Source organism: Cyrtonyx montezumae, unplaced genomic scaffold (assembly GCF_038088225.1).
Source record: "Cyrtonyx montezumae isolate F1298 unplaced genomic scaffold, pur_monq_1.0 scaffold_18, whole genome shotgun sequence".
Classification (NCBI taxonomy): Eukaryota; Metazoa; Chordata; class Aves; order Galliformes; family Odontophoridae; genus Cyrtonyx; species Cyrtonyx montezumae.
The window spans coordinates 8,899,547-8,924,261 of record NW_027071914.1 but is presented as its reverse complement, the minus strand read 5'-3'; the positions used below and the strand labels follow the sequence as shown (position 1 = coordinate 8,924,261).

Genomic DNA, 24,715 nt, shown 5'->3' with positions numbered 1-24,715 from the left:
CTCCACAGTCACTGCTAGCATTTGGGGTTTGCCAATCTTTCAGCTCAGCCATGCTTGGCTCAAAATTAGACTCCATGCTAAGCACTGTGGGAAGCTACATTGGAGCAAAATGGACTACAAGGTTGTCAGACTTATTTTTCACTCCTTACATTAACTAATTAGCTTTCTTTCTCACTAAAGTCCCTTCAAGCATATCAATTACCCAGCTCTGATGGCAGGGCTGGTACAATAGACCTCAGTGCAATCAGATGAGTTGGAATTCATCACAGCAGACCAACAGGGCGGGGGATTGGGTTACCTGAGTGTCAGCAACAGGGCATTTTTCTCCTGACCTCTCTTTTGCAACAGGAGCTGAATAGTGTTGAGGATAGAGGAGAGGAAATGCCAGGAAAATAGCACAACAAGCATCTTCCTAGGAGCTGCAAGGGGAAACCAACACAGTGACAAAAAGGCAAGAGAAATACATAGGTGTCAATCTAAAATTAGGACAGCACAAAATTTGGCTTCCCTCTTCTTTTGTTTCTGTCAAATGGGAGTGGCATTGCGATCTCTGTTTTGGTTAAGAGCTTTGCTCTGGGAAGATAGAAGGGGCAATGGAGACAGGAGCACCCAGCACGCTCAGCCCATGCAGCAGTTTGCTATTTAGGGTCAGCCCCGGGGTTTCCAAGCCACTTTGCCCATCATTTATTACAGTAATATCATATCTGGGGATTGCTGCTATTGCCTCTGTGAGCCAGACTCTTTGCATTGTCTCATACCTGAGCTGTACATTTCCCATCTGCCAGAGATGGTTGCAGCTATGCCCATCTCAGCTGCAAATAATTTGAGTGCTAACAAAAAAAGGTAACAGCACTGACATTGTATCTGTTAATCTTAAACCGCAGCATTCAGTTGGTTACATGGATAAGGATGCATTGCTCATTGCAGCTGAATACTTGTAAGGCCTGAGACAATAAGAATGCATTAAACTTTTATCTCCGGTGCTACGGCTACAATAAGCCATCAGAGAAATTGCCATTCTCCCAGGGCTCTGGATTGCCTGAAGGAAACCAACTTTTGTCTCTGTGTGCGTGTGCATGAAGAAGGGTGGATAAGAGGATCTCAGATAGCAGCTGCAGTGTGGTGGCTGCTCTGCGTTGGTCAAGAGATGGGCTCTGAGCATTGCACAAAGCTCAGCAGAAGGCAGTGCTATACATAAGGAAGAAGAAATAAGGCGTTTTTCACTCTCAGGACTACGTGATCGTGCCCAGCTTTTCTCATTTTTCCAAAAGTAAACTTGAAGAAGACAACTACCATTCCTTTCAGAGTCACATTGTGTGCAAAAGCAATATGAAAGATCTCCTCTCCATTGATGCAGTGTTTGGCTGTACATTGCCACACGTCAGCTGTAGCACTCACCTTTCCATGAGTGGTAGCAACAGCAGGGCTATAAGATCATGTCATAGTATCCAAAATTACACCAGATGAGTTTAAAAGTTCTCATAAAAATTATACCTGTTCCTTTTTCAATGTATTCCCTGGCCATGTAATAATGTAGAAATTCTCAGAGTGGCCATTTTCCTCATGAAATATGCAAGGATTATAAAATTCCTCATGTTCTTGAGAAAATAAACCACTTTAATCAGAGAAAATGCTCACTTTGTAACACAAGAATGCTTTCTTACCCTTTTTTGACTCAGAACCAGGGTTGTTTCTGCAGAGGAGGTTCTCTACATGTTCCAAGCTTCTAATGTAAAGGGAAACACTGTGGGTTTTTTTTTTTTTAATTAAAAAAAAGAAAGGTGATAGAGATAATTCCAAAAAAACCTTAGCTTTTCAAATGTTGTCTTCTTGTTTCTTTTCCCACAGTCTCACAACAGGCAAAATTCTGTGGTAAGGAATAGCAGTATTTAGATAACTTTCTGTTTTTAAACCACTTTGTTTTTTGGGCTCAGGTTTCTGAGCGTGTGTTTTCTCTGTGCTGCAGATAAAACCGTGTGACTTTCAGCGAGGTATTTGCTACAAAGACTGTGGCACAGTTTTCTCCATTCGATTCATACAGTTCTAAGACAAAATTTCCCCAGCACCCCATGTGCACAATTGTCCCACTTATAGTTGCGCCTTTCATCAACGAATCTGAAAGAGCTTTACTGAGTAGTGTTACGTGTACTTTACAGCACATTAAAAATAACCTTTTAGAAGTCCTTGATGTGAAGGAAGTTCTTTTTAATATCCAGCTCGAAGCATTTTTTATTTCTGACATCAAAAGTATGAGGTTACTGCAATGTGAGATGGAGCAGGGGGCTTTGGGCGATTTCAGAGTGAGCCCCAGTACCTGGGCAGCCAGCTAGTGATGTGTATCTAAAGCAAACTGCTTTCCATGCTGGAAAACATGGCCTGAAGCCATGATGGGGAAACACGAGTGCTGACACGGGAGCACCAATGGCCTCCCAAGTCCCACATGAAAGCAGAACTGTGCAGCCATGGCTGTGCTCTCCAGACACAACATTCAGCACATCACAACCAACAAGCCTGCCTGTCAGGTGGAGTTGATCACACAAGGAATGAGCCAGAAGCTCCACGAAGCAGATGGCTTTTAGCTTAGAGCTGTAAGCATCTCCAAGTCTGCTGCTATCTATCTCAGTTCAGGATTTCTGTAGCAACTCGGGCTGTTCTGCACACCTTTTCTTTGCATTCTTTCATTGTTTTGCAGTTCCAGAAGGATATCAAATTAATATCTTCTCACCTCATCCCTAAAATGTCAAGGGGATATTTTTAAATCGGAGGCAGAAAGATATTTCCCTTTGCAAATGAAACAGCCGTGTGAAAAAGGAGGGCCTCTACTTCTCATAATGGGGTGGGATGAGGAGGACAGGACACACAAGCCTACCATGAAAGCCTCGGGAAGGAGATTTCATGAAGAAATGTGGTTTTGTTCCTTGAGAGTAAGCAGCATCTTCCTGAGACCCATCATTTTGATTCACTGTTTCATGTGTAAATAATTTACTAGGCTAAAAGGTCAAGAGCTGCAGGTCCTTGGAGAAAGGAGGAAAACTTCAAGCTGTAAATAAGGGACAAGTAACTTACATGTGTTATGAGTCTCTGCATAGATGTACATATGCACTTGCCCACAAAGAAACAGGCTAAAGCGAAACATAGAAATAACCTCTACTTCATGCTTGTACCATTGACTAGAGAGCAGAAAGTACAGCAAATATGATCTTTTGGGACAGAAATGACACATTTAAATTAGATCCACAGTGCCCAGATGTACTGCTGATGGATGCATGAAACAGAGGGGCAAAAGAAATTAATTTTCAGCCTACTCATTTTCATCTTTTCATCCTCTAACATCAGAGTAATTGCTGCTCCACTCCAGCATGTGTCAGCGCAGTCCTTGCCTCCCTCCAGAAGGTAAGGGAACAGCTGGTTCCCTTTCTGACACCAGTGTATTTCCAATCAGCTGTCAGACAGCATTAGGTCCCTAAATGCTGCAGCATGTCACACTTTCCTCCCGCTCAGAAGCTCTAAATATGGGGTTTCATTCCCCAGGCTGAGGTAGGACAGGGCAAGGAGAAGAAAAGGGTCAAACACTGCTCAGGTTCAATACACAAAGTGCCAGGGAAGCATTTCAGGAAAGGTAATGCAGTGAAAACAAGCAATGCTCCACTAGCATGTTATCCTGACACAGATATTAAAACAAAGATTGGGAATAAGCAGCAGTTTATCCCACGCACACCACTCCTCAGCGTGGTTTCTACAGCAGTACTGCCCTCACTGGTAAAATTCACAGTATGGAAAGTGAGATACTGCTCAGTGCAAGCACGGGCTCCAGGAAAGGTAAACACTGCACTCTGAGGAACCTGAATTAGTCCAACAGTTCGCACAGATAGTCCACTATTTATTCTCATCTCTGACACTGCATTCCAGAGCCATTGCAAGCAATTCACCTTACCACCAAAAAGCTTTCGTTTCCCTGCAAAGCAAGGCAGTTACTGAATTTAACAACTTAATCAGCATTTTTTAATAAACATTTATAAAACATGTGAAGACTTCAGATGAAAGCCAATGACCCCAATGGATTATATTACACAGAGGCACTACAAGGTTTCTTTTGACAGTCTAGAGTGGAAAATTACCCCCTTCTGCATATACGGCAATAATATTTATATTATTTTTCCCACATGCTTTCAGCCTTTCATAATAATGGAAACAATGATATAAGAATGAACAACAGTGACATTTCTGTTTGAGGACACAGCATGCATCACCTCTGAAAAGTTCTGCAGCAGCTCTGCCTTACATATTTTTCTTAGGTCCTTAGAACTACAGTACTCTGTGTTCCCAAATGCTTCAGCAACAAGGTGTAAACTACAATATAGGCATAATATATACAAAAATAATATATAATTATATTCAAAATCTGTTTGCCTAAGTCTCTGTGTACCTGCTGTTATAACACTCCAATATTTAGCAGGTCCATTATGCGTATGTACACTCATGTATAGGCATTTATATGTAAAAATAAACCAATGTATGAATTGCAATATGAAGTATCGGATCAGTAATAATTATAATGCAGTGGGGCCCAAGTTTGCAAACAATACATGAAAACCAAACATCAGGAATAAATCTGTGCTTGGAATCCTTACCACTAGGAAAGCTGGGTGTATGCTTAGGCCATATCCACATTTGCAGGGTTGGGGGCTTAGTTTGACTGAAAGCCAATGCAGAATGTGTGTAATACTTAGAACACATGCTCTGTGGATGATATGTTGCCCAACATGAATGGCAAACATGCAGGGAATACACGTTTTCTTCCAGGGGCTTTGGCTGGCAAGCTGAGTGTGCATTCTTCAGGAGAGAATTATGGGCTGGTGAGCATTCCTTTGACTTCTCAACTCTTCCAATAATTTGCCACCTGTGTAGCCAAGCTGTTCACTCTGTAAATCCACAGGATCTAAAAACACTAGCACTTCCCCTGGTTGTCAAAGCAAGCCTGCTGCAGCACTGACCCCAGCGCCCCGAGTGCACGACAAGTGCTTCATTAACTGACTCAAGGTCTGATAGAAAAACCAAACAGCCAGCTCGGGGCTCTCTGCATGGCTCTGTTGTCACTAGCACAGCACAGGGGACTTGGGCTGTGCTCCTCAGCACAGCTGAAGAGAGCAGTCTGAGCTTCTGCAGAACAGTAACACTCTGCAGAGCAAGCAAACCTGGCACAAAGCCAGTGGGCACTGCACGTGTTCTGCCAGATTAACCTTTGTTCCGAGTCAGCTTGCACTAAAACATACTTTAAAGTTCTCATGCACAGGCATACCAGGGCAATATCTAGGTTGCAAACACACCAGGGAAAAAGCTCAGCTGCTAAGAAGGGCACAACAGATTTGGGTCTTGTACTGCTGGAGGTCCCAGCGCTGGGAGGAAGGGAGGTGGTTCCTACAGCTCTGGAGCAGCAGGTTTTTATGTTGCACACACTAAAGCTGTTCAGTATAATCTCTGCCTCCACTAGGAACTTGCAGGGGCACAGATCATGAGCGTTCTCCATCTCCTGTGACCTCATGTCCAACAAGAAAGCCATTCCTGCAGGACAAACTGAAGGTGGCAGTGGTGATGAAACCTGACATTTATGTTACTTCCCATGGTTTCCCCTTGTTTTTTGATTCCTTGGGGGATTTTTCCTACATGGATATTAGAAAGGAAATCTTTAAAATTAATTTGAATGTATTTTTTTATAAATTGGTTGGATTTATGGGGAAAAATTTCTTCAGAGAAGGGACAGCCTGCATACCGCCAGGTTGGATGGGGCCCTGGGCAATACAGTGCTTGATTTAGTGGTTGGCAACCCTGCCTGGAGCAGGGGGTTGGAACTAGATGATATTTGAAGTCCATTCCAAACCAAGCCTTCCTATGATTCTATACCTAATCTCCCATTGGGGCTAACAAATTACTTTTTTTTTCCTCTCCCCTTTACCCTGTTCCCAAACTGAGAACACGCAGGCAATGGAAAAATCATGGTCTAATCAATACACCTCGCACCACACCTGGCCCGGGGCCACGGACACCGCCGAGAGACGGCCGCGGGTGCCCTCTGCCGGAAGCCGCCTTTCTCCGCGGGATCCGGCGGCGTGCCGTCGCGGTGCACGCTGGGAGCTGTAGTTCTCCCACGCCAGGCCGCGCCTCGCGGCCCAATAAGGGCCGCTCCTGGGAAGGACTCGCTTCTCCGTGATGCAACGCGGCGCGCCTGCGCAAAACGCGGCGCGCCGCCGCGAACGGCCGCAGCCGCTGGCGGGCCCCGGGTTCGGGCCGTGCGCCATGTCCGAGAGCGGCGGCGCCGGTGGGGCCGCCCCGGGGGGTGGAGGCGGCGGCGGCGGCGCGGGCGGCGGAAGCGGTGCGGGGAGCGCGGGCGGCGCGGCCTCGGGCTCCGGGCCCGGCGCCACCAACCCGGCCTCGCTGCCGCCCGGGGACGCGCAGCTCATCGCCATCATCGTGGAGCAGCTCAAGAGCCGCGGCCTGTTCGATGGCTTCCGTCGGGACTGCTTGGCCGACGTGGACACCAAGGTAACGCCGCCGGAGCGGGTTGTGCCCACGAGGGTGCGTTGTCCGCTCGAAACGGCGCGGTTACACATCCAGCGGCCGTGTCGGAATTCGGTTTGCTTCCTCAGCCACCGCGTGAGCTCCGTTCGCCGTCAGCTCCCCGCCACAACGGCGCTTTGCTCCCTTAAACTGCGATGTGTTGAGCCAGGACCACGTTCCGGCGCCTGCAGCCATCCCAGCCCGTGCCCAGCAGCTGAGAACCGTCCCTCACACCGCCAGGGCTGCACGGATAGGTGCACTTCTGTTAGCAGCGCTCGTTTATCATTCCGTGTGCACACAGTCCCATATGCGTGCGTTCAAATCGTAAAATGTGTTGTCACACGCTTTGCTCGCACAGTACGGGCTGTTCCTGAGCGTTGATTCCTGCGACCAGCCCTTCACCCGTTTCTACTGATGAAACTCTTCGAATTTTTTATTTCTGTAGAAGCCTCACAGAGACGAGTAACTTTTTTCTGTTAGCTATAATGTTAGTTGGTTCCATAGGAATTCTCTGTTAGAGGGTTTCCAGACAAGAGCAGCTTTGTTTAAACAACACCTGTCTGCACGTGCAGCTTGCGTTTCACTGAGTAGCATTATGAGCAGGCAGCCACTCTTAAAAAAATCTATCCTGCTATTCAGTTATTGTAATGCTACTCCAACAAACTGTTACTTGCAATTACCAGTTGTGTTGTTAAGTACAAGCTCACCTTTGTTCAGAAGGTGAAGGGATGGAGAATGTGGGCAACAAAACAGTAGTGTACACAACAAAAGAAGTACTATGAAAGATTCTGGCAAGGGATTTGGGATTTTACTGGTTTAACTGGATTTTACTCTTTTTTAGCCAGCCTATCAAAATTTGAGGCAGAAGGTGGACAACTTTGTATCAACCCATCTGGACAAACAGGAATGGAATCCAACAATGAACAAAAACCAATTACGAAACGGGCTAAGGCAGAGCGTGATTCAGTAAGTAAGCGGTGTTCGTGTACCACTGGTAATGCTCTTTGATAAGCAGCGTACAACCATCTATCTCATCACCCAGGACTAATAATTTGCAGAACAACCTTCTGTTGTTGCCTGCAGCCACTAGCAGGCAGTAGTGGAACTAGGCTAGCCTGATACACAGAGTAGCTTTTTTCAGCTGTTGAAGATATGCTTCTAGCATGACAGAAAGGCTTGATTGAACTGTGCTGCTTAGACACTTAGGTTTTGTACCTCTTGCTGTTTCATAGGCTGAAGTATGAATAAGAGCAGTACAGCTCTGGGGAGAAGGCAGTAATGAACTTTGTAATGGCACTTTTTCTCATAAGGAAAGTCATTAGTATGTCTCACACACAGAAGCTGTATTTCTCTTGATGGACACTATGAATCAATAGTATTTAATGTTAGTTTTGGTGTTTCTTCTTTAATGAGAGAAGAGGATATTCACTGGAATTACAGAATTTCCTGTCTGTGCTTGAAGTCCTTGGCACTTCTGTGACTTCAGGCTCCTTATTTCATGCTAATCAACCACAGAAATAAAATGGTGATAGAAAAGTGTTGTGTCAGAGTCTATAGTTAGAAAAACATAAAGTGCTCACTCTATGTAGGCTACTGGAATAAGGAATAAAAAAGCAGCAATAGGGATTTTGAAGAGTCCATGTCAGTACAAGTGCAAGACCGAGTGCTGCAGGCTGTCAAGGCGTGCCTCTAGATAGCTGTTTTTTGTTGGCTGCACGTACACACATGCTGTTACTTGGAGGTGATATGACGTGCAGTGACCCTGCACCCAGTTGCTCACCAATATTATTAGTCTTGTGGCTGCTTTTCTAAACACCAGGCAGTGTCTCCACTTCCTGGCCCCTGCTCCCTTGCAGACATGACTTAAGCCCTCTAGACTGCCTGTGCCCTGCAGTCCAAGAGTGTGACACAGCCCCTGAAGCAATAAGTCATTTGAGTTACTAGTGCCCAGTTCCAGAAACTTTGCCGTGTGCTACGTGTGCTTATTTTCTTAATTAATACCCATCTGTCTAGACTAACAGTTACAAGGAGTGAGTGACAGTAATGTTAGCAGGGGGAAGGCCTTTCCTCCCTCATCAGCAAAAAAAGACTACTGCTTTCACCTGCCCTCCTCAGAATAGCTTGTTTCCCCTGTTTGTGCCCAAATGTGTTTATTTGCTTTCATGTTGACCTCGTTTCCACGTAAGCCCTATTAAAGTGGCTCTTGTCCAGTGTACCATGTAAGTACCTGGAAGACCAGATGTCAGTCATTAATTCCATGGAGAGAATTGAGAGGGGGTTGGGTGGAAATAGGTGTTTGAAACAGTTCCCTGTTAAGGATCTTCTGAGTGGGCTGCAGTTCTCACCATGTTAATGCTAATTGCAGTTGACAGAAGGGCTCTAGAGAGTTACTGGAGGAGATTGGGGAGAAGTTTTTCAGAGGAACTGAATGACTTCTTTGTCTTTGTCCAAGGTCAGGAATGCTGGAAGCTGGAGTGGACAGAATTATTTCTCAGGTGGTGGATCCAAAGCTAAACCACATCTTCAGGCCCCAGATAGAGAGGGCAATTCATGAATTTTTGGCTGCACAAAAGAAAGAGGAAAGTGTGCCAGCTCCTCCTCCAGAGCCCGAGAATAAAGATCCTCCTGCTCCATCTCAGGATGCATCCTAAAGGTCTTGTATTTCTGCACTTACGCTTTTTATGTACCTCACATCTGTAGTTTGTGTAATGTAAAATAGAGAAGGCATCGTATTCTTTCTGACTCGAGGGCACTATGATCATCAGCATGTTGCCTGTGTCAGACTGTCATCTGAGCTGCTTCCACTTAATTATTTGCTAAAAATATATTAGAACTGAAAACATAGGTATGATGTAAAACAGCTATCAGGGAACACTGTGGGCTCTGCGGGTGCTGGTTTTGGATCAGAACAAAAGGCCTTTTACTCCTATGAAAGCGTGACTGCTAGAGATCAGCAAGGAATTGGCTGGACAGCTTTCAGAACACCATCAAATGGATTAAAAAGATAAATCTTTTACTGAAATACAACTGAGAGTGGAGTGGTGACAAGTTATTGCGCTTTAGCATTGAAGTTTTTAGATAGCTCTTCTTTAGAACTTACACTGGAGTGTTGAATTGTTAGTGGCTGAAATATTCAGTAAGGGTAATGTCTCAGAGTGAATAACTTCATTTCCAATTGACTGGTTTAAATAGAGCAACCTGTATCTTTCCAGCTGAAAGGACTGAAGGTGCCTTTGTCGCAGACAAGTTCATTCTGGCTTTTGTGATTAAAATAACACGAGGGGCCTCAGGGAGCAATAATTACCGCTCTGTCTTCACACAGATGACTGTGCACCCCATCCTTAAGGCCCTGCTTCGTACTGTCCACATTACTGAGGAATACTGCCTTGATAGAAATTTTCAATCTGCAGCTTTGCTGCTCAACTTGCTTCTTTCATGCAGTATGGCTTTTAATTGTGAATTTTTCTTAGTACTTTCTGAAAGCAGGTTTTTTTTTCCCTTCAACCTACAGTTGATACAGATGATGATAAGAACAGCTACTGTTGGTTATTTATGCTTGGAATGATTACAGCAATTAGCATGGGGTTTTAATGAAGTGATAGAAGTTAAAAATGGCTGTAGTACCATCCCAGGTTACTTAGTCATCTGTGACTTGCAGACACAGTGCCTTGGAACATCTCTGCATTTGTCTGGTTCAACTAATTTGAAATCCACTATGACCTGCAGCTAAGCACTGCTGTTAATATATTCTTACATATGCAAATGCATTTATTCTTGAGAGTACCATCCTCTAAACTCTTTTTCTTTCTTGCAGTGAGTTCCTGATACTAAGCAGCTGCAGTTGGAGAACACGTCCTGTTAGATTGACAATGGATTAGTTGTTCCATTTGGTGCAGGATTGCTGTCTGCCAAAGACGATTACCCTGTATCTGACTTGTTGGAAGGGACAGAAATTCAGATGTACCCAGAGTTCTGTGTGTGGAGGGACAGCCAAAACGTGAAGATATTTTTGCTGTTAATGGCAGTACAGAGAGCAGCGTGTGTTCTTATTAATCATGCCTTCAGGGGAGAGGGTGGGATGAAAAAAGCAGAACTCTTATCTTGTTTGGAGGGAACAAGGAAGTGCTTTGAGTTGATGTTAGACTTGGGAGCAGGAAGAATAGCTGTTCTGGGGTGTGGGGCAGCCTGTTGGTGACCGACCACATGCCAGCTGTAACATTTATATAGTCCAAATGAGAGGAGACATCATACACCTTGACTGCGTAATGCAGGAGGGAGTATAGGGGCCAAGTCAGCTGTAATCTGTTGCACTGATTGCTCTAAAAATACATTTCCTGTTTAAAACTGGAAAGAACACTTCAGGATCAATTATCCCAATAATTTCTGTTGCATCACAGGAAAATGTTTACAGTTAGCTATGACTATAGCTGGTTTAATTCTTATTTCCCAGGTAACTGTGGGAAGCAAAGGGCACCAGAGTGGGTGATCAGTTTGAAACTTGTCTCTTTCAACTTGAAAGACTTTCCCATGAAATTTCTCAGGTGCCTCGTGGAAACTGCCCAATGCTTTCAGCTTGAATGCATGCAGTGTCCCCTGGATGACAGTCAAGTAGAGAATGCAATTAAGTATTCTGCCTGCAAATGTCTGTACCTTTTGCAATAAAAAAACTTTAAAAGCAATTGACAGAGCTGGAGTCACGCTTCTTGGTTTTTTGTTTGGTTGGTTGGTTTTGGTTTTTTTTCCTCTAAGGAAAAAGTACTTAAAAAAAATCCAGGAATCCTAAATGCTGGAACCCTAAAGGAAGTGCAACCTTATTCAGTTCATGAATGAATCTTTCTCTGACAATACTTTGTTAACCACAGATGAGCAGCTATAAGATAACAAGCTTTGGAAACACATCTTTAGTCTTTATCATGAAGCAGTGGGGGGATAATGTCCATTGATTATATATGTTTGTCAGAAACAAGCTTCATACTGGAACAAGGAATGAGTTGAGAATACAGTTCTACTGAAGAAGTGACATTGTTCCTGATCTAGTAGGGTTTCAGAAAGTTAACTAGTTGGTTCACATTGCTATGCTTGATGGGTTAAATGCTATCGAAGGAGTCTAGTGAGGTTGACAGGTCTAAGATGAGTAATTCAGTGAGCAGCTAGATATTTGTGGAGCTGAAGAGACAGGACAGTGCACTGGGAAGATGCAGGCCTGATTTCACAGTCATACATTCAAGCTGAATGTTCCTGGTCAGTCATTTAATACATCAAGTTCGCTTTCTTGGATCAGTATATTCATACAAGACACTAACTGCGGTCTAAAGAAAACAGGTAATTGCATTCTTGGAAAACCAGACCTGCTGTTCAGTGTTTGCTTTGCCCTATGGAAATGGCGGACTCCAGAGGGTACAGGGGCCAGCCTGCCTTAGCAGGTAGGTACAGGAGATGAAGAGTTGCCACGCATCCCAATGTGTCCTAAATACAGTGAAGCAAAAAAGTCCTAATCTTCAGAGGGAGCAATAGAATAAGTAAAAGCAGGGTACCACAGACTCCAAAGAAAGACTTCCAGCAAACAAAGGAGGATGAAGAAGGTTAAGACAACGATGGAAACCCGCTGAAAAAGCCATGAGCATACATTCTTTGCATCAGCTGCTGCACTTTCCTGGGCTGCCTCCGGGCTTGATTGATTGCTCTAGTCACTTAAGCCAGACATGGCAGAGCACAAGGAAGTGGACTGTATTAATTAAGTTTGTCCAGCCGACCCTTCTGGCAAAAGCAGGCTTGAGGAATTAGTCTGGACAGTGTATGACACACATCTTTGCAGCTTTCCTGCAAAGTGAGGTGTCCTGGAGGTTTGTAGCCTATGGATCCAAGTTCCAGCAATACAGTAAGTGCTGCTGTGCTGAGCTCTAATCCAAAACTACTGACACAATGCTTAAGGTTTTCACAGACATGGCATTCCAATGTTGATAAGATCAATCAGCAAGATACACAGCTGCTAACCACCTTATCGAGACTACAGTGTGTCACCTGAGCCTGGATTTTGGACGCAGACATTCTCCTAGTCCTTTTGCAAGTGCAAAGTGGGCTCTTGAGCATCTGAAGCACTGCTACAAAATGCCAGAGGCCTGCACTGTATCAGTTAACACATCTGAAAGAACAAGCAGTAACTTCAGGAATCATGATAACGTGACTGCTTCTGACTTCCTGCCCATAACCTTCAATTAGAACAGGCTCATTTGGTTTAGACCCAGCACTACAACATTAATTTAACATGATCAGTTGAGGCATCTCAGCATCAATCAGTGATGCTGCTATTTATGTGACACTCTGCCAAAGTGTTCTGAAGCCACATGGACACCAATGCAGTTCAGGTATCTCATACCACATACTACATCCAGCTCCACTTCCTCTCCTGTTATTTGGATATGCATTGCTAGTTCTAACAAGACACAGACAATATGCCTGCAATAGAGATTTATCAATACATCATTGTTATCTCTGCTGAAAGGAGTGCCAAAGGGGTAGAAATCACAATGAGAGCCTTTAAGGGAGCATTTGACTCTTTCAACAGGGATCCTGAGCCAAAGGGGATCCCATTCCCAGCTTCTTGCCAAACTGGAGACCAGTTTCTCTCGCTACCAGTTCAAACCCACAAGAAACCAGAACAGTTTGACCGCTTCACAGTATTTTCCTATTCATATTGTATTGCAAAACACAATTTAATGAGCTTCCTTAAGGGGAAGTCATCTTAATTCCCTGTGAGCAGTCTCCTTTCCACAAGCACCGAAGCAGGCACTCCCTGCTCCCTTTGCTCCCTACCAAGAGGCTGCGTGCAGTGCAGCCATTCTGAGCGCGGCCATAAGAGGGAGATAAACCATCGCTTCTTGCTTCGGTCTCCACGTCTGCTCAGAAAGCCAGAGCAGAGGCAAAGCCCCTCAGCCGTTGGGTGAATGATGCAGCAAGGTGTGCAGGAAGAACTCACAAAGCTTTCCCATAAGCTCTAGCTATATGTGTTTAATGCAAATCACACAGCAAATACTTCAATTTCTCAAGAGGTTCAATAGCAAGAACCACGTATTGGGCAGAATTATGGAGAGTGAAGGGAGGAAAGAATCAGCTCCAAAGCATAGATTTAGGTGGTGAAATCCTATAAATCCCCACCTTCCCCTGTCTGTAATTCACTGATCTGGTCAGGCACAAACACACTGGGGTTCTAACAGTCACATCAGTGCCCACAGCCCCAGACGTCAATGCCATGGGATCATGTCAGAATGGTAGCTTGCATTCTTGTAATACTGGTGCTGAGCCCACACCGGCACCAAGCCAGCCCTGAGATACAGCTGGGCAGTGCCCACAACAACATTATCTGCCCTCGTCTGGGCAACACAGCACAGCAGTGTCCTGCTGCAGCCACCAGGCTGGGAGCTGCTGCCCACAGAATTCATGTCAGGGCACAGTTCTGCAGCTTGCCTCGCAGAGTTGGGGCCTTGGGAAAGCCAAGTAACTCCATGCAGTAAATGCACCGACTTCAGAAAGGATTTACAACAGAAATAGAAAACCATGACATCTATGAGTTTCATATTTCATTTAAACTCTGCAAAAGAGAGATAAAATAATCCCGCTTCAGAGAACCCTCTGAGGATTTCACTTTTTCTACCAGGAGGACAACACATCTGTAACAAAAAAATAAATCTAAAATCCAGCCTTAAAACTTCCCCCACAGCACTCCCAGTGGGGCACCAGCACATTCATGACCACTTCCAGGTCCTCCAGCCTTGACTTTGTGCCCCAGGTAAGTTATCTCCAACTCTCACCACCAAAACGCAGCAAAGCAAGGGTTGCCCCAACCAAGACGACCTTCCCCAGGAAACATCCTCCAGCGCTAGCCTGAGCTCCCTGCCTTCCATCTACTGGCCTCTCCCACCAGTAGAAACCATGCCACAAATGTGAGGAAAGACCAAAAAAAAAAAGACCAAGAAAAGACCATTCAACCTTACCTTGCTCTGGAGAGACAACCACTGCACTCACCCTCAGCCCTAGCACCGTGCTTCTCACCCAGCTCAGTCCCAGCTGAGGGGCTCAGGCACACAGATTGAGCACACCTGCACCCAGAACACACCTGAGCTTCTGCCCTCCCTCCCTCCTGGGGTTGTGCTGTGTGGTGTCACCTCCAGACAGCAAGAGTTGGTTCCAAGGGCTTCTTCCCATGGGGAGCCTGAATGTCACCATCATCTGATGCAAAAGATGATGGTAAAAAATGGAAAAGTGGTATTGGGCAGCTGCTGAGCCCGGGAGCAATACCTGATGTCTCCTGGCTCCCCGAAATATCTCCTCTCTTTCTTTCCTCTAGGGATGCAGTGAAGGTGCAGAGGGAGCCTGGCAGCCAACCTCATTACATTTTTACAGGGACAGATTTCTTTCCACTTTGCAAACATGATTAAACCCAGTGTCATTTCTCTGGGGGCATCAGGAGGAGGCTCTGCCTCGAAAACGTTTACACAGCCTCCCCAGCAACCCAGCAGGGCAAGGACTCCCCAGTCTCATCTCCATCAGTCTCAGAGAGCCGCAGGGGTCCAGCAGCCCCCGCGCTCCAGCTCGCAGGGAGGGGGTTGCTGAGGGAACAGCATGCCTTATTCAACCGTGGTTTAACCCCCCTCGCCCTCCTCCCAGCCGCCACTGCCGACGTGCGCCGGCGAGGGTACAGCCAGCGTGGGGGGGGCTGCGGCCGCTGGGTTCACGGCCCTGGCTCACAGCACGGCACAGCTCTGCAAAAAGGAGTGCAACCCGGTGAAGAAGTGTTAGACAGAAAGGGCAACCCCGAGGCATCATTCAAGGCATGAAATTTTTATTTTCTTTACTCTTTCTTTTTTTTTGTTTGTTGTTGTTGTCATAAAAATACAGGTTTTTCTTTTCTTTTTCTTTTTCTGGTGAAACCAGGTGCTGTCCTGAGGCATATTTACCATTTGGCAATGCTGGCCATGCCAGAACACAGCTCACTGAGAGCTCCTGAGCATTTGGGGCAGGAAATTACAAAATCATAGAATGGCTTGGGTTGGAAGCAACCTTAAAGCCCATCTAGTTGCAACCCCTGCCATGGGCTGAATGCCCCCCCCACCAGATCAGGCTGCCCAGAGCCCCATCCCACCTGGCCTCGGCTAACTCCAGGGATTGGGCATCCACAGCTCTGGGCTGCGGTGCCAGTGTCATACCAACTTCTGAGTAAAGAACTTCTTCCTAACATCTCACCTAAGTCTCCCATCTTATAGTTTAAAGCCATGTCCCCTTGTCTTATCACTATTAGACTGAGTAAAAAGTCAGTCCCCTCCTGCTTATAAGTTCTTTTATAATGCTACAATGAGATCTCCCCAGAGCTTTCTCATCTCAAAGTTGAACAAGCCCAGCTCCTTCAACCATAGGTTGAGGTGCTCCAGCCCTCTGATCATCTCTGTGGCCCTTCTCTGCACTCACTCTAACAGCTTGACGTCATCTTGTGCTGGGAGCCCCAGTCCTGGATGCAGTACTCCAGATCAGACCTCATGAGGGCAGAGGGGACAATCCCCTCCCTTCCCACTGCCACCCCTGTCGATGCAGACCAGGACAGTGTTGGCCTTCTGGGCTGCAAGCACACACTGCTGGCTCATGCCCAGCTTTTCATCCACCAAGACCCCCAAATACACCATTTATATGGTCAGGAGCCTCAGAGCCTCACTCACTCTCAGATTGCATTCGTGCACAAGTCAGCTGCCTTGAGAAGCCAGAAAAAAGGAAAAGTGGAGGTTTGGTGGGTGACTCTCAGATCTTGCATGACAGGTGGCAGTGGTGCATGGACCAAAACCCTACTACACTGCAGAGCTGCCTGAAGGGAGAGAGAGTGGGGATCCATTTGTCAAATTCAAGGAAGAAGAGGAATGAACTGCTGCCATGAGTGGAAGAGCCATCTTTACAGCATAGTATCCTCTGGAGTCTGGCACGTCTGCACTACAGCACATTGCTCATGGAAGCTTGTATGAAACCTTTGAGAGCACCCATGGAAAGGAGGTTTCCTGGTCAGTGCTTCAGATACGAGAAGTCTTTGGAGCTGTGAGTCTGTCCCTCTCCAGCTCAGCACTTGCTGTTATGCCCAAAGTCCCTCTCCCATCCAGAAGATCAGTATTACCCCAGAGGCATCAAGTTTTGGAGGAGAGAAGCTCTGAGAGACCGTAGAAGAAAGGAGGACAGAATGTGCCCTCTCCCTGACAGTTTTGAATCTTCCTGTGATGAAGAATTAGTAATGTTCATACTTGTAATACATATGTCAGCCCTTACTTCTGTGGCTGCACTTTACTGCAGAGTGAAATCAAAGGGATGTAATACAACTGAGCTGACGTGAAGGCAGAGCTCAGCCACCAGCCTGCAGGACACCGAGGCACTGGGAGTTACTGGAAGGTGATCAATGGGAGCGCTCCCAGCCACGCCAGCACTTCAGACTTCTGGTAGTGTTAACCCAGGGCGGTTGCAATGTGAGATCCCATCCAAGAGAAATAAAGGCATGGAAATAATGTTCTTGGGGATTGGGAGAGGGTTCCAAAAGAAACAAGTTTACAAGATACTGGCTCATAATAGTAATTAAATCACTCTCACTGAAAAGCAGCTTAGTGACACATTGAAAAGAATTGGTCAGAGCCCCAAGACTTCCAGTAGAAATTAGGGGAAGGGTTTTTTACCTGTTTCAGTGAAGGGAAAAAGAACCTGAGTGGACACCGAGACTCCTCAACAGGAGAAGGAGGCTGAAACTGAATACTGAAACTGCCCATGCCATAGCAGCACCCTGTGAGCAGTGTGCTTACATCCTGCTCCTTCCACCAGCATTCATCTCACTCCACAAAGTAACGTTAATACTGCTGACACTTGCCATATTATCCTGAAGATCTGAATTTTATTGGTACGAAAATTAGAAACAATCCTAAGGGGCAGTAAAGTTTCAGAAAGTCTTAAAAGTTCTAGGAATTCTGAGCATTTTATTAGGTGAACTGCAGTAAAAATAGTTTGGGGTTTCACTGTTCAATCTTACTTTTCCACGTTGCTTTGAGATTTTAAGATGTTAAAGAGTACAGCCTGCAACGTGCCTTGGGCTGCAGGCAGGGAAGAAGCTTGTAAAACTGTATGTGCCACTTCTGCGGAATATGGGAGTCCTTGCCATCAGCTCCTGCACTTCTGGCAGGGATGGGAACAGAAGAACAAAATCTGACTGATGGGAGTTAATCAGAGAGCACACTGTGACAGCTCAGTGCTAGGCAACACCTTCACCTTTCCCAGATGTCAGAGGATAAGCCTTTTTTATCTGAAAACAAAAAGATGAAAACGGGGGCTTACTTTGATATCTGCAGCAGAAATTGATGTAAAGTGATCTGAGCATCGAAAATGAGGTTTGGAGGCAATTTATGGGGGTTTGTTTTTCTGGAAGAGGGGACAGGCAGCCTCACATGCCTGGTGCAGGATCAGTCTGCACTGAAACTCCTGTCGGTCACATTTCAATATGAGTGATAGTTTTTCACTCTTTGGACCCATATGTTTAATAAGCTTTAATTTAAGACTTTGGCATTGGACAAGAGGAAAGTGCCACTTTCTCTTCTGGGGAACCTCAAGGCTTCCAGTTTTTCAAGCTCCATGTAAGGCAGAGAAAGCAGTCCCCCAAGCCCCAGGCTCCTGCTTCCCTTGCAGCCCAGCCAAGCTGTGGTTCTGCCTGAAGCCCTGGTCGTCCCCGAGCATCTGCTGAGCACTGCACCTCTGCTCACACAGCAGCACGTCAGCTCCATGTGGCAGGAGCACTTGATCTATTGTAATATTGAGTTTCATCACACGGCCTTCAGCTATATGACCCGGAATATTTGACCCCATGTCAGAGGGGGCCTGGGCCTACAGAGATATTTCCCAGGGCAGCCTGCCCTCTTTCTACTGAAGGAATCTGATCCAGCAGCAGGAAAGAGTGAGAATTTTCAGCTGTCCTCATCCACTGTAAAATGCTCTGTGCTACATGTGCCAAACGTAAGGTGCCTGTTGGCCACTCGCTTTCTTCCCTGTTTCTCTATAGGTACTAATTCTGCACTAATTTCTGCTAAAAGTAAATTAAGATACAGAGATAAATTAAATTACTGAAAGCATCAATTATTTTGATTTTTTTTTTCATAGCATCTTTTACGTCCAACAGGGCTCTGCTCTCCGTGAAATCGCAGCTAGCCAAAGACATGCAGTATTTTGCAGAATCAGAAGATCAGAATCAGAATCTGCTTTCGTAAAAGTAATAACCTACACCATGCCAAGTATGCTGTGGGATCTTCACTGCTCTCGCAGGCTGGTACCTCACTTGTACCTCTCATGAGAAACACAGTTAACAGCAGCCATCATAGGTTCACAACATCACTAACTAGCTCCAGGACTTTCTAACTTCAACTGAAGGTGGATGATCTCTCCCAGTTCACTCAGCCATTGCCCAGCATGGAGCCATCACTCAGACACATCACTTCCTATGGCTGCAGGTTACCCACAGGGCAGCCTGTGTCCCCTTGATGTCCACTTTGGCATCCTGCAAAGGCCTGAGCATGAAACAGGGAGACTATTCCTGGTATGAAAAATCACAGCACAAACTTAATTGATCCCCACGTGCCCATACCTGCTGCCTTTGTGTTTCCTAACTCTGCTACAAAGCGCAAAGCCCAGAACTCAGCCTGAACGCTGAGGATGAAGCCAGGATCTCCTTTGTTCTGACTCCAGCTCCAGCTGGGATGCTGTGCTTGATTTGTGGCAAAACCTCTGCTCTCTCCGCATCCATTCCCCCAGCTTATAAATGGGAAAAAGGCAACAACTTTCACCCGCACTCTGCTTTGTGAGAATTAAGGTCTGAAGAAAGTTCTGAAGATTAAAAACAGCTCCAACACACACACCCCAAAAAAGGTCACAGTTGCTTAAAATTGAATGGACTAATGGAGATAAGTACAGGCTAAAGTCATTTGGAAGGTCCAGACAATAAGCCCATCAATCAAGGCTGCTTCCTAAGGCAGACATCTAAATAAATGCTAATGAAGTCATTTACAAAACACCCCGGACCAATGGGGGTGCAGTACTATAGAGTAATAACGGGAGCGAGAACAGACTGTCCGTTAAAAAACAAAGTAGAACGCTGAAAAGCCAAAAAAAGAAAGCAACAGTGCGTGCATTTCAGAGCTCTGAGGAACACTGTACCTTCGAGGCAAGCTTTTGTTCGAAGAAAGGCTTTTTTCCTTACAGCCCTCACTTTCTCTGCTGCTTTATCATTCAGCCTTTCTCTTGCCACGTAGCCAGATGCCGCAGGAATGTGGCTGTGGGTCGGATCCCATTGACTTTAAGGACACTGGAGCGAACCCTCCATACATCACTGGGATTAAGCAGACAGCCGCCCCCCAACAGCAGAGAGGTCAAAATAATGCCCTCAGAAGTTGATTCCTATATTGACTTCAACTTAAGACTCTTTCAACAAAAGGTGATTTATTTCCAAGCCAGGGGAGAACACTGGTGACTGTGGTTGTATTTGCGGTGTTCCATCAGCTCGGCTGTATTTTTCATTCATGGGCCAGCAGCCCTGCACAAGGGGAGCAGGGATACCCTCACACAGCAGAGCCCACAGTGGCATCTCCACCCAGTGATCACGGAATCATTAAGGTTGTAAAAAACTTCTAAAATCATCAGATCCAACCCCACCTCACCCCTGCCATGCCCACTGACCACATCCCTCAGTGCCACATCTCCCCGACTCTTGAACAGCTCCAGGGACAGTCTGTACCACCTTCCCTGGGCAGCCCATTCCAGTGCATCATCCCTCTTTCTGAGAAGAAATTTCTCCTAATACCCAAGCAGGGTGATCCCACAGCCCAGCGCAGACCATCTTCTTCATTAGGGTATTAGGAAGCTGGTGGATGACTTTACAAAACCTGTGGTTGAGGTTCATTTGAGGTCCATGACACATCCTCTGTTCCTGAACCTTCCTTGTTAATACAAGCAGCTAACTGACCATGGCTCTTTGCAGTCGTCCCAGGCACTGGCATACTGACTCAGAACCCTCTCTTCCTTGCATGCTGCAAGTTAACTGGATCCTTTTTGTTGCTGCATAAAAACCAGCACTGACACAGGATTTCATCCCTCTCGGGTGGAAATGTGACTGAAATCAGATCTTGCCTGCACACTGTGTGCGAGTTTGATCACGTCTCCCTGGGAAACCTGGACCTCTTAGAGATCTTTTTTGAAAGAAAGAAGTCTTCCCAAATGAGCAAAAGGAATAAGTGTGTTGGGTGTACTTGCCCCTTCACACTTCCCTGCTGCTGGATCAGTCCCTTCAGTCTCTCAACAATGGGAGGAACAACACTTGAGACTGCCCTGGAATCAGGCAGCTCAGAGCCCCTCTTGGTGAGGACATGGCCAGATTTCTTGGTCCCTGCTCCCTCTTCTTGCAACCTTTCTTATTCTAGGGCTTTTTGTAAACTCTGCAACAGGTAGTGCCAGAAGAACCTGGTCTGGTAAGCATGAATATGATCCATTGAAACTGACTACAATAAACCCTGGGGTTTGCTCTCCGCTTTTACATTTCACAGTTGTATCTGGATTGCGAAGAGCAAAGAGGAAAACACATCCTTAGCACCCAGGCTGGGCAGCCTGGGATCAAGCAGGGAAGTCCCCATCGGGGAAAGGGAGCCAAAAGCTGCCTGGAATTGGCAAATTTTTCCACATACAACTTTTCTGCCTTTCTCCAAAACTTCAAATTTTGACCTTAGCTGAGAGTGCCCTTTCAAATGCCAGTCCAGACACTGTGACGGGATGTGAGAGATTACGCCTGTATTAGATTTCAGTCTTCCAGACATCCATATGAGGCAGCTTCTTCCACTTCAGCTACTCTCCTTTCAAATTTTTCAGCCAAGGGCTGTGTCCAGACTGTGACCAATACACTGCTGCACGTTATTTAATGCAGTGGCTTAGAAAGAAGCCGCGCTCAGAGCTGATGTTCACAGGCAGAGTGGCACAGCGACATCTATCTCATCCTCCAGAAGTGTACCTGTACCTATTTTCTTTGTCCTTTTTTGGGGGGACAAGATTCCATGGCCAAATGCTGCAGAACAAATTCACTCTGTCCCTCCCAGTCCCCTTACTTAGTAGTCCTGACTACCAGAGCCACGAGTTCTGAAGTTCAGATGACTTTTTCCCTTTTGTTTTAATACAGTATTTCCATTTTAAAAAATACATGTTATGTTTCCTGCCCACACTCTGATTTTGCTAAATCTCATCCTACCTCTTTTCTCTCCTCGCCACCCTTTGCAGTGCTTCCCCCAGTGTAGAACTGGGGGCAAATTCAATCACTGTGCTTCTCATCCATCTCTTCCACGTCACTACAAGAGATGGAAAACAAAATTAAGTCTCATGTTTTAACATGGAGTAATTTGACCTCCTGACCTGGATTTGCCTTGTGTTCTGAAGCTGCTAAATCAAAACTCAACAAAACAATTTCTGTTATTCTCCATCAAAAGTTCCAGAAGGAACACATCTTTTCTTGCTGTGTTTGTATCTTCCATCAGAGTTGAGGACATTCTATAAAAATGAATCCTGTTTGGGTTGCGGGATTGGTTAAAAAAATTATTTGAAAATTAACCCCTCTTCCACCTGCCCAAATATCTTTCAGGTCAATCCTACCATCTTCCCCCTGAACTCAGAGTAATATCTGGAGGCCACAGGGCATGCCAGCAGGTCAGGGAATGTGTTTCCCAACCGTGGCTACTGATCTGTTACCAATTTTTTCTGCTATCCATTCTGTCTTATGGAAAGAAAGGCACAACACCCAAAAAGAGTTGATAAGAAAGACAAATTCCTCCCTCAGCTTTACCACACAAGCAGCTTTACCACCTAAGGATTCCAGTGATAAAATGTAGGAGGGGAATTTGTTTCAGGTGTTGCCAGTGTGATCGCCTCTGAATCTTTACCCCCTCTTCTCCAGCCAATGCTATCTGTTCTGCTACCACGATAAACTATGGAAGTGTGAGCCCCCTTCATAGGGTGCCTGTATAAGCTTAACTGTCTTTAACATTCTTATGTCTAGTATTTGGGAACTGCAAATCTCTGGGGAGATCGGAGTGTGGCCTTTTGTTATATGAAGGGGCTGTAAGAAAGAAGGGGACAGACTGTTCAGCAAGCTCTGTTGTGATAGGACAAGGGGAAATGGTTTCAAACTAAAAAAGGAATGATTTAGATTGGATATAAAGAGAAAGTTTTTCACAGTAAGGGTGGTGAGGCACTGATGCAGGTTGCTCAGAGAGGTGGTGGATGTTCTGTCCCTGCAGACACCCAAGGTCAGGCTGGAGGGGCTCTGAGCACTGATGGAGCTGTGGGTGTCCCTGTTCTTTGCAGGGGATTTGGATTAAATAGCCTTTAATGGTCCCTTCCAACTCAAACAATTCTATGAAATCTATCAACCACCTGCACCAGCTCCTGTTCCTCCCTCCAAGCCTGCAGCTCTCTAGTGCTTAGGTCACCTCATGCAGGGACTTCTCCTGCAACTTGTCCTGGTATGCCTCACAGCAGGTGAAAAAAACGCCCATGCTCTCTGGAAAGCCATGTGAGCTCAGCTCAGCTTCAGATAATGCAGTATAACCTCACAAAAGCACATCAGATCCCTCATTCCAGGAGCACTGCAAAGCAGCAGATGAAGAATACATGCTGTTCTTTCTCATTGCCAAGGGAAAAGAGTTACTTACATCCTGGTGAGCTGATGATGCAGAAGAAAAAACACTCAGAAAAGTCCCTGGGAAAAGCCTGTCTGTTAGAGCAGAAGCACCATGGCTCTGTCACGCCACTGTCTCCTTGGAACAAGTGCAGCTCAAGCAAGGGGCAGCGCAAGGTGCTGTGCACTCAGCCCCGATGTTTCTGTACCTTCTTCGGCAAATTTAAATTGGGAGCAGCTGCTAGCAAACTAGCTGGGATGTTTTATAGCTTGCTGACAATGCCAGATTCTGCAGATATTACAGTCCGTACTCAGTGGCATCTCTGGAGTATTTCATTTTACAAGCGTTTCCCAACAGCCCCCACGAATGCACAAGCCCTGCTCCCATTTACGCCACCGGGGACTGGAGATGGTTTGTCCCCTTCCATAATTGGCCCAGGAGTGCTCCCTGCACTGCAGCCAGCCCACAGGCCTCACAGTGGGATCTGTGGGTACAGAATGCTGGCGTCTGCCATCAGAGCTGGTTTTCCCACATTTGAGATGTGATTCACCTTACCAAGGGACTGTTTGCTCCTTTAGAGATTATATTTTTTATTTCCCAGGAGAGATGGGAGGTTGCGTCAAACATTACATGAGCAACTAAAAGCTTTTATTTGGATGAAACTAAACAAGTGTAAAATTATAGAAGGGATTAAGACAGATTAAGGGGTGCCTGTTAGTCAGAAGTGACTCCTGGTGGGCTGGGATTTCTTCCAGGAGGCTAAGCATAACCTGCCTTGTAACACCATGGGGCAAGCATCTCGTGCTGCACATCACACCCTGTGCGTGGGGCTGGCAGTTCAGCAGCAGAGCAGGAACCTGCACCCCCAAGTTTGCCTTGATGACAGCTTCAGTAACTGCATACAGCTGTCTCTGGAAGCGAGCCTTTGTCGGCCCTTGCACCTGGCAGAAGGGTTTCACAGCAGCAGAGATCTGCCCCCAGCCCCAGTCCTGCACTGAACAAGTGCTCCCAGCAGCTGCATTGCACACAGGTCCTTATTGCAGAGCCACCACCTCTGCGAAAGCATTTGATTTTTTTCCTGATGGAAATTATCATCATTCTGGAAAAGGTAACTTGACCTTTTCTTGAAGCATGCTGCTACAACAGCATTACTACTTTCCAGTAAAGGCTGGTCTGGACACTTCTCCCTTCTTTGTCACTTGGGTTCATCTCAGTAGGACTGGACATGTGTCTCCAGACTGCCCTATCCATTAGGAATAAGCTAACCCTGCCTTTTGCCCACCATTTCTTTGAACACATTTCTTGGAACCCATATGCCTGAAAGGTGGCAGCAAAGAAGAAAGCACAAAGATTTTATGCACTGTGTCAGGGAATAATAACATTTTTTAAAACTCAGCATTTTCTTTTTTGCCTCAATTTTCTTGACAATTGCACAACAGACAGAATATATA

At 46.0% G+C, this 24,715-nt stretch overlaps 2 protein-coding genes across 3 annotated transcripts in view; one reads left to right on the top strand and one right to left on the bottom strand.

Annotated features, from left to right (window-relative positions):
* CREBRF (CREB3 regulatory factor) overlaps positions 1–24,715 on the bottom strand; it is a 515,923-nt gene that overhangs the window by 325,864 nt on the left and 165,344 nt on the right. The gene's annotated exons all lie outside the window — the stretch shown is intronic.
* BOD1 (biorientation of chromosomes in cell division 1) lies at positions 6,252–11,230 on the top strand. Of its 2 annotated transcripts, XM_065734564.1 has the most exons (4): positions 6,265–6,540; positions 7,397–7,521; positions 9,008–9,208; positions 10,370–11,230. In XM_065734564.1, the coding sequence occupies exons 1-3, from the start codon at positions 6,295–6,297 to the stop codon at positions 9,204–9,206; spliced, it is 570 nt and encodes a 189-aa protein (XP_065590636.1). In that variant the 5' UTR covers positions 6,265–6,294; the 3' UTR covers positions 9,207–9,208; positions 10,370–11,230. The 2 variants fall into 2 exon arrangements, with proteins under 2 accessions (XP_065590637.1, XP_065590636.1); XM_065734565.1 differs by lacking the exon at positions 9,008–9,208 and having other exon boundaries at positions 6,252–6,540.

Coding starts and splice junctions, on each gene's coding strand:
- BOD1 (XM_065734564.1), top strand. CDS start 6,295: ATGTCCGAGAGCGGCGGCGCCGGTGGGGCCGCCCCGGGGGGTGGAGGC. Junction 6,541..7,396: donor TGGCCGACGTGGACACCAAG/GTAACGCCGCCG, acceptor ACTCTTTTTTAG/CCAGCCTATCAAAATTTGAG. Junction 7,522..9,007: donor CTAAGGCAGAGCGTGATTCA/GTAAGTAAGCGG, acceptor TCTTTGTCCAAG/GTCAGGAATGCTGGAAGCTG.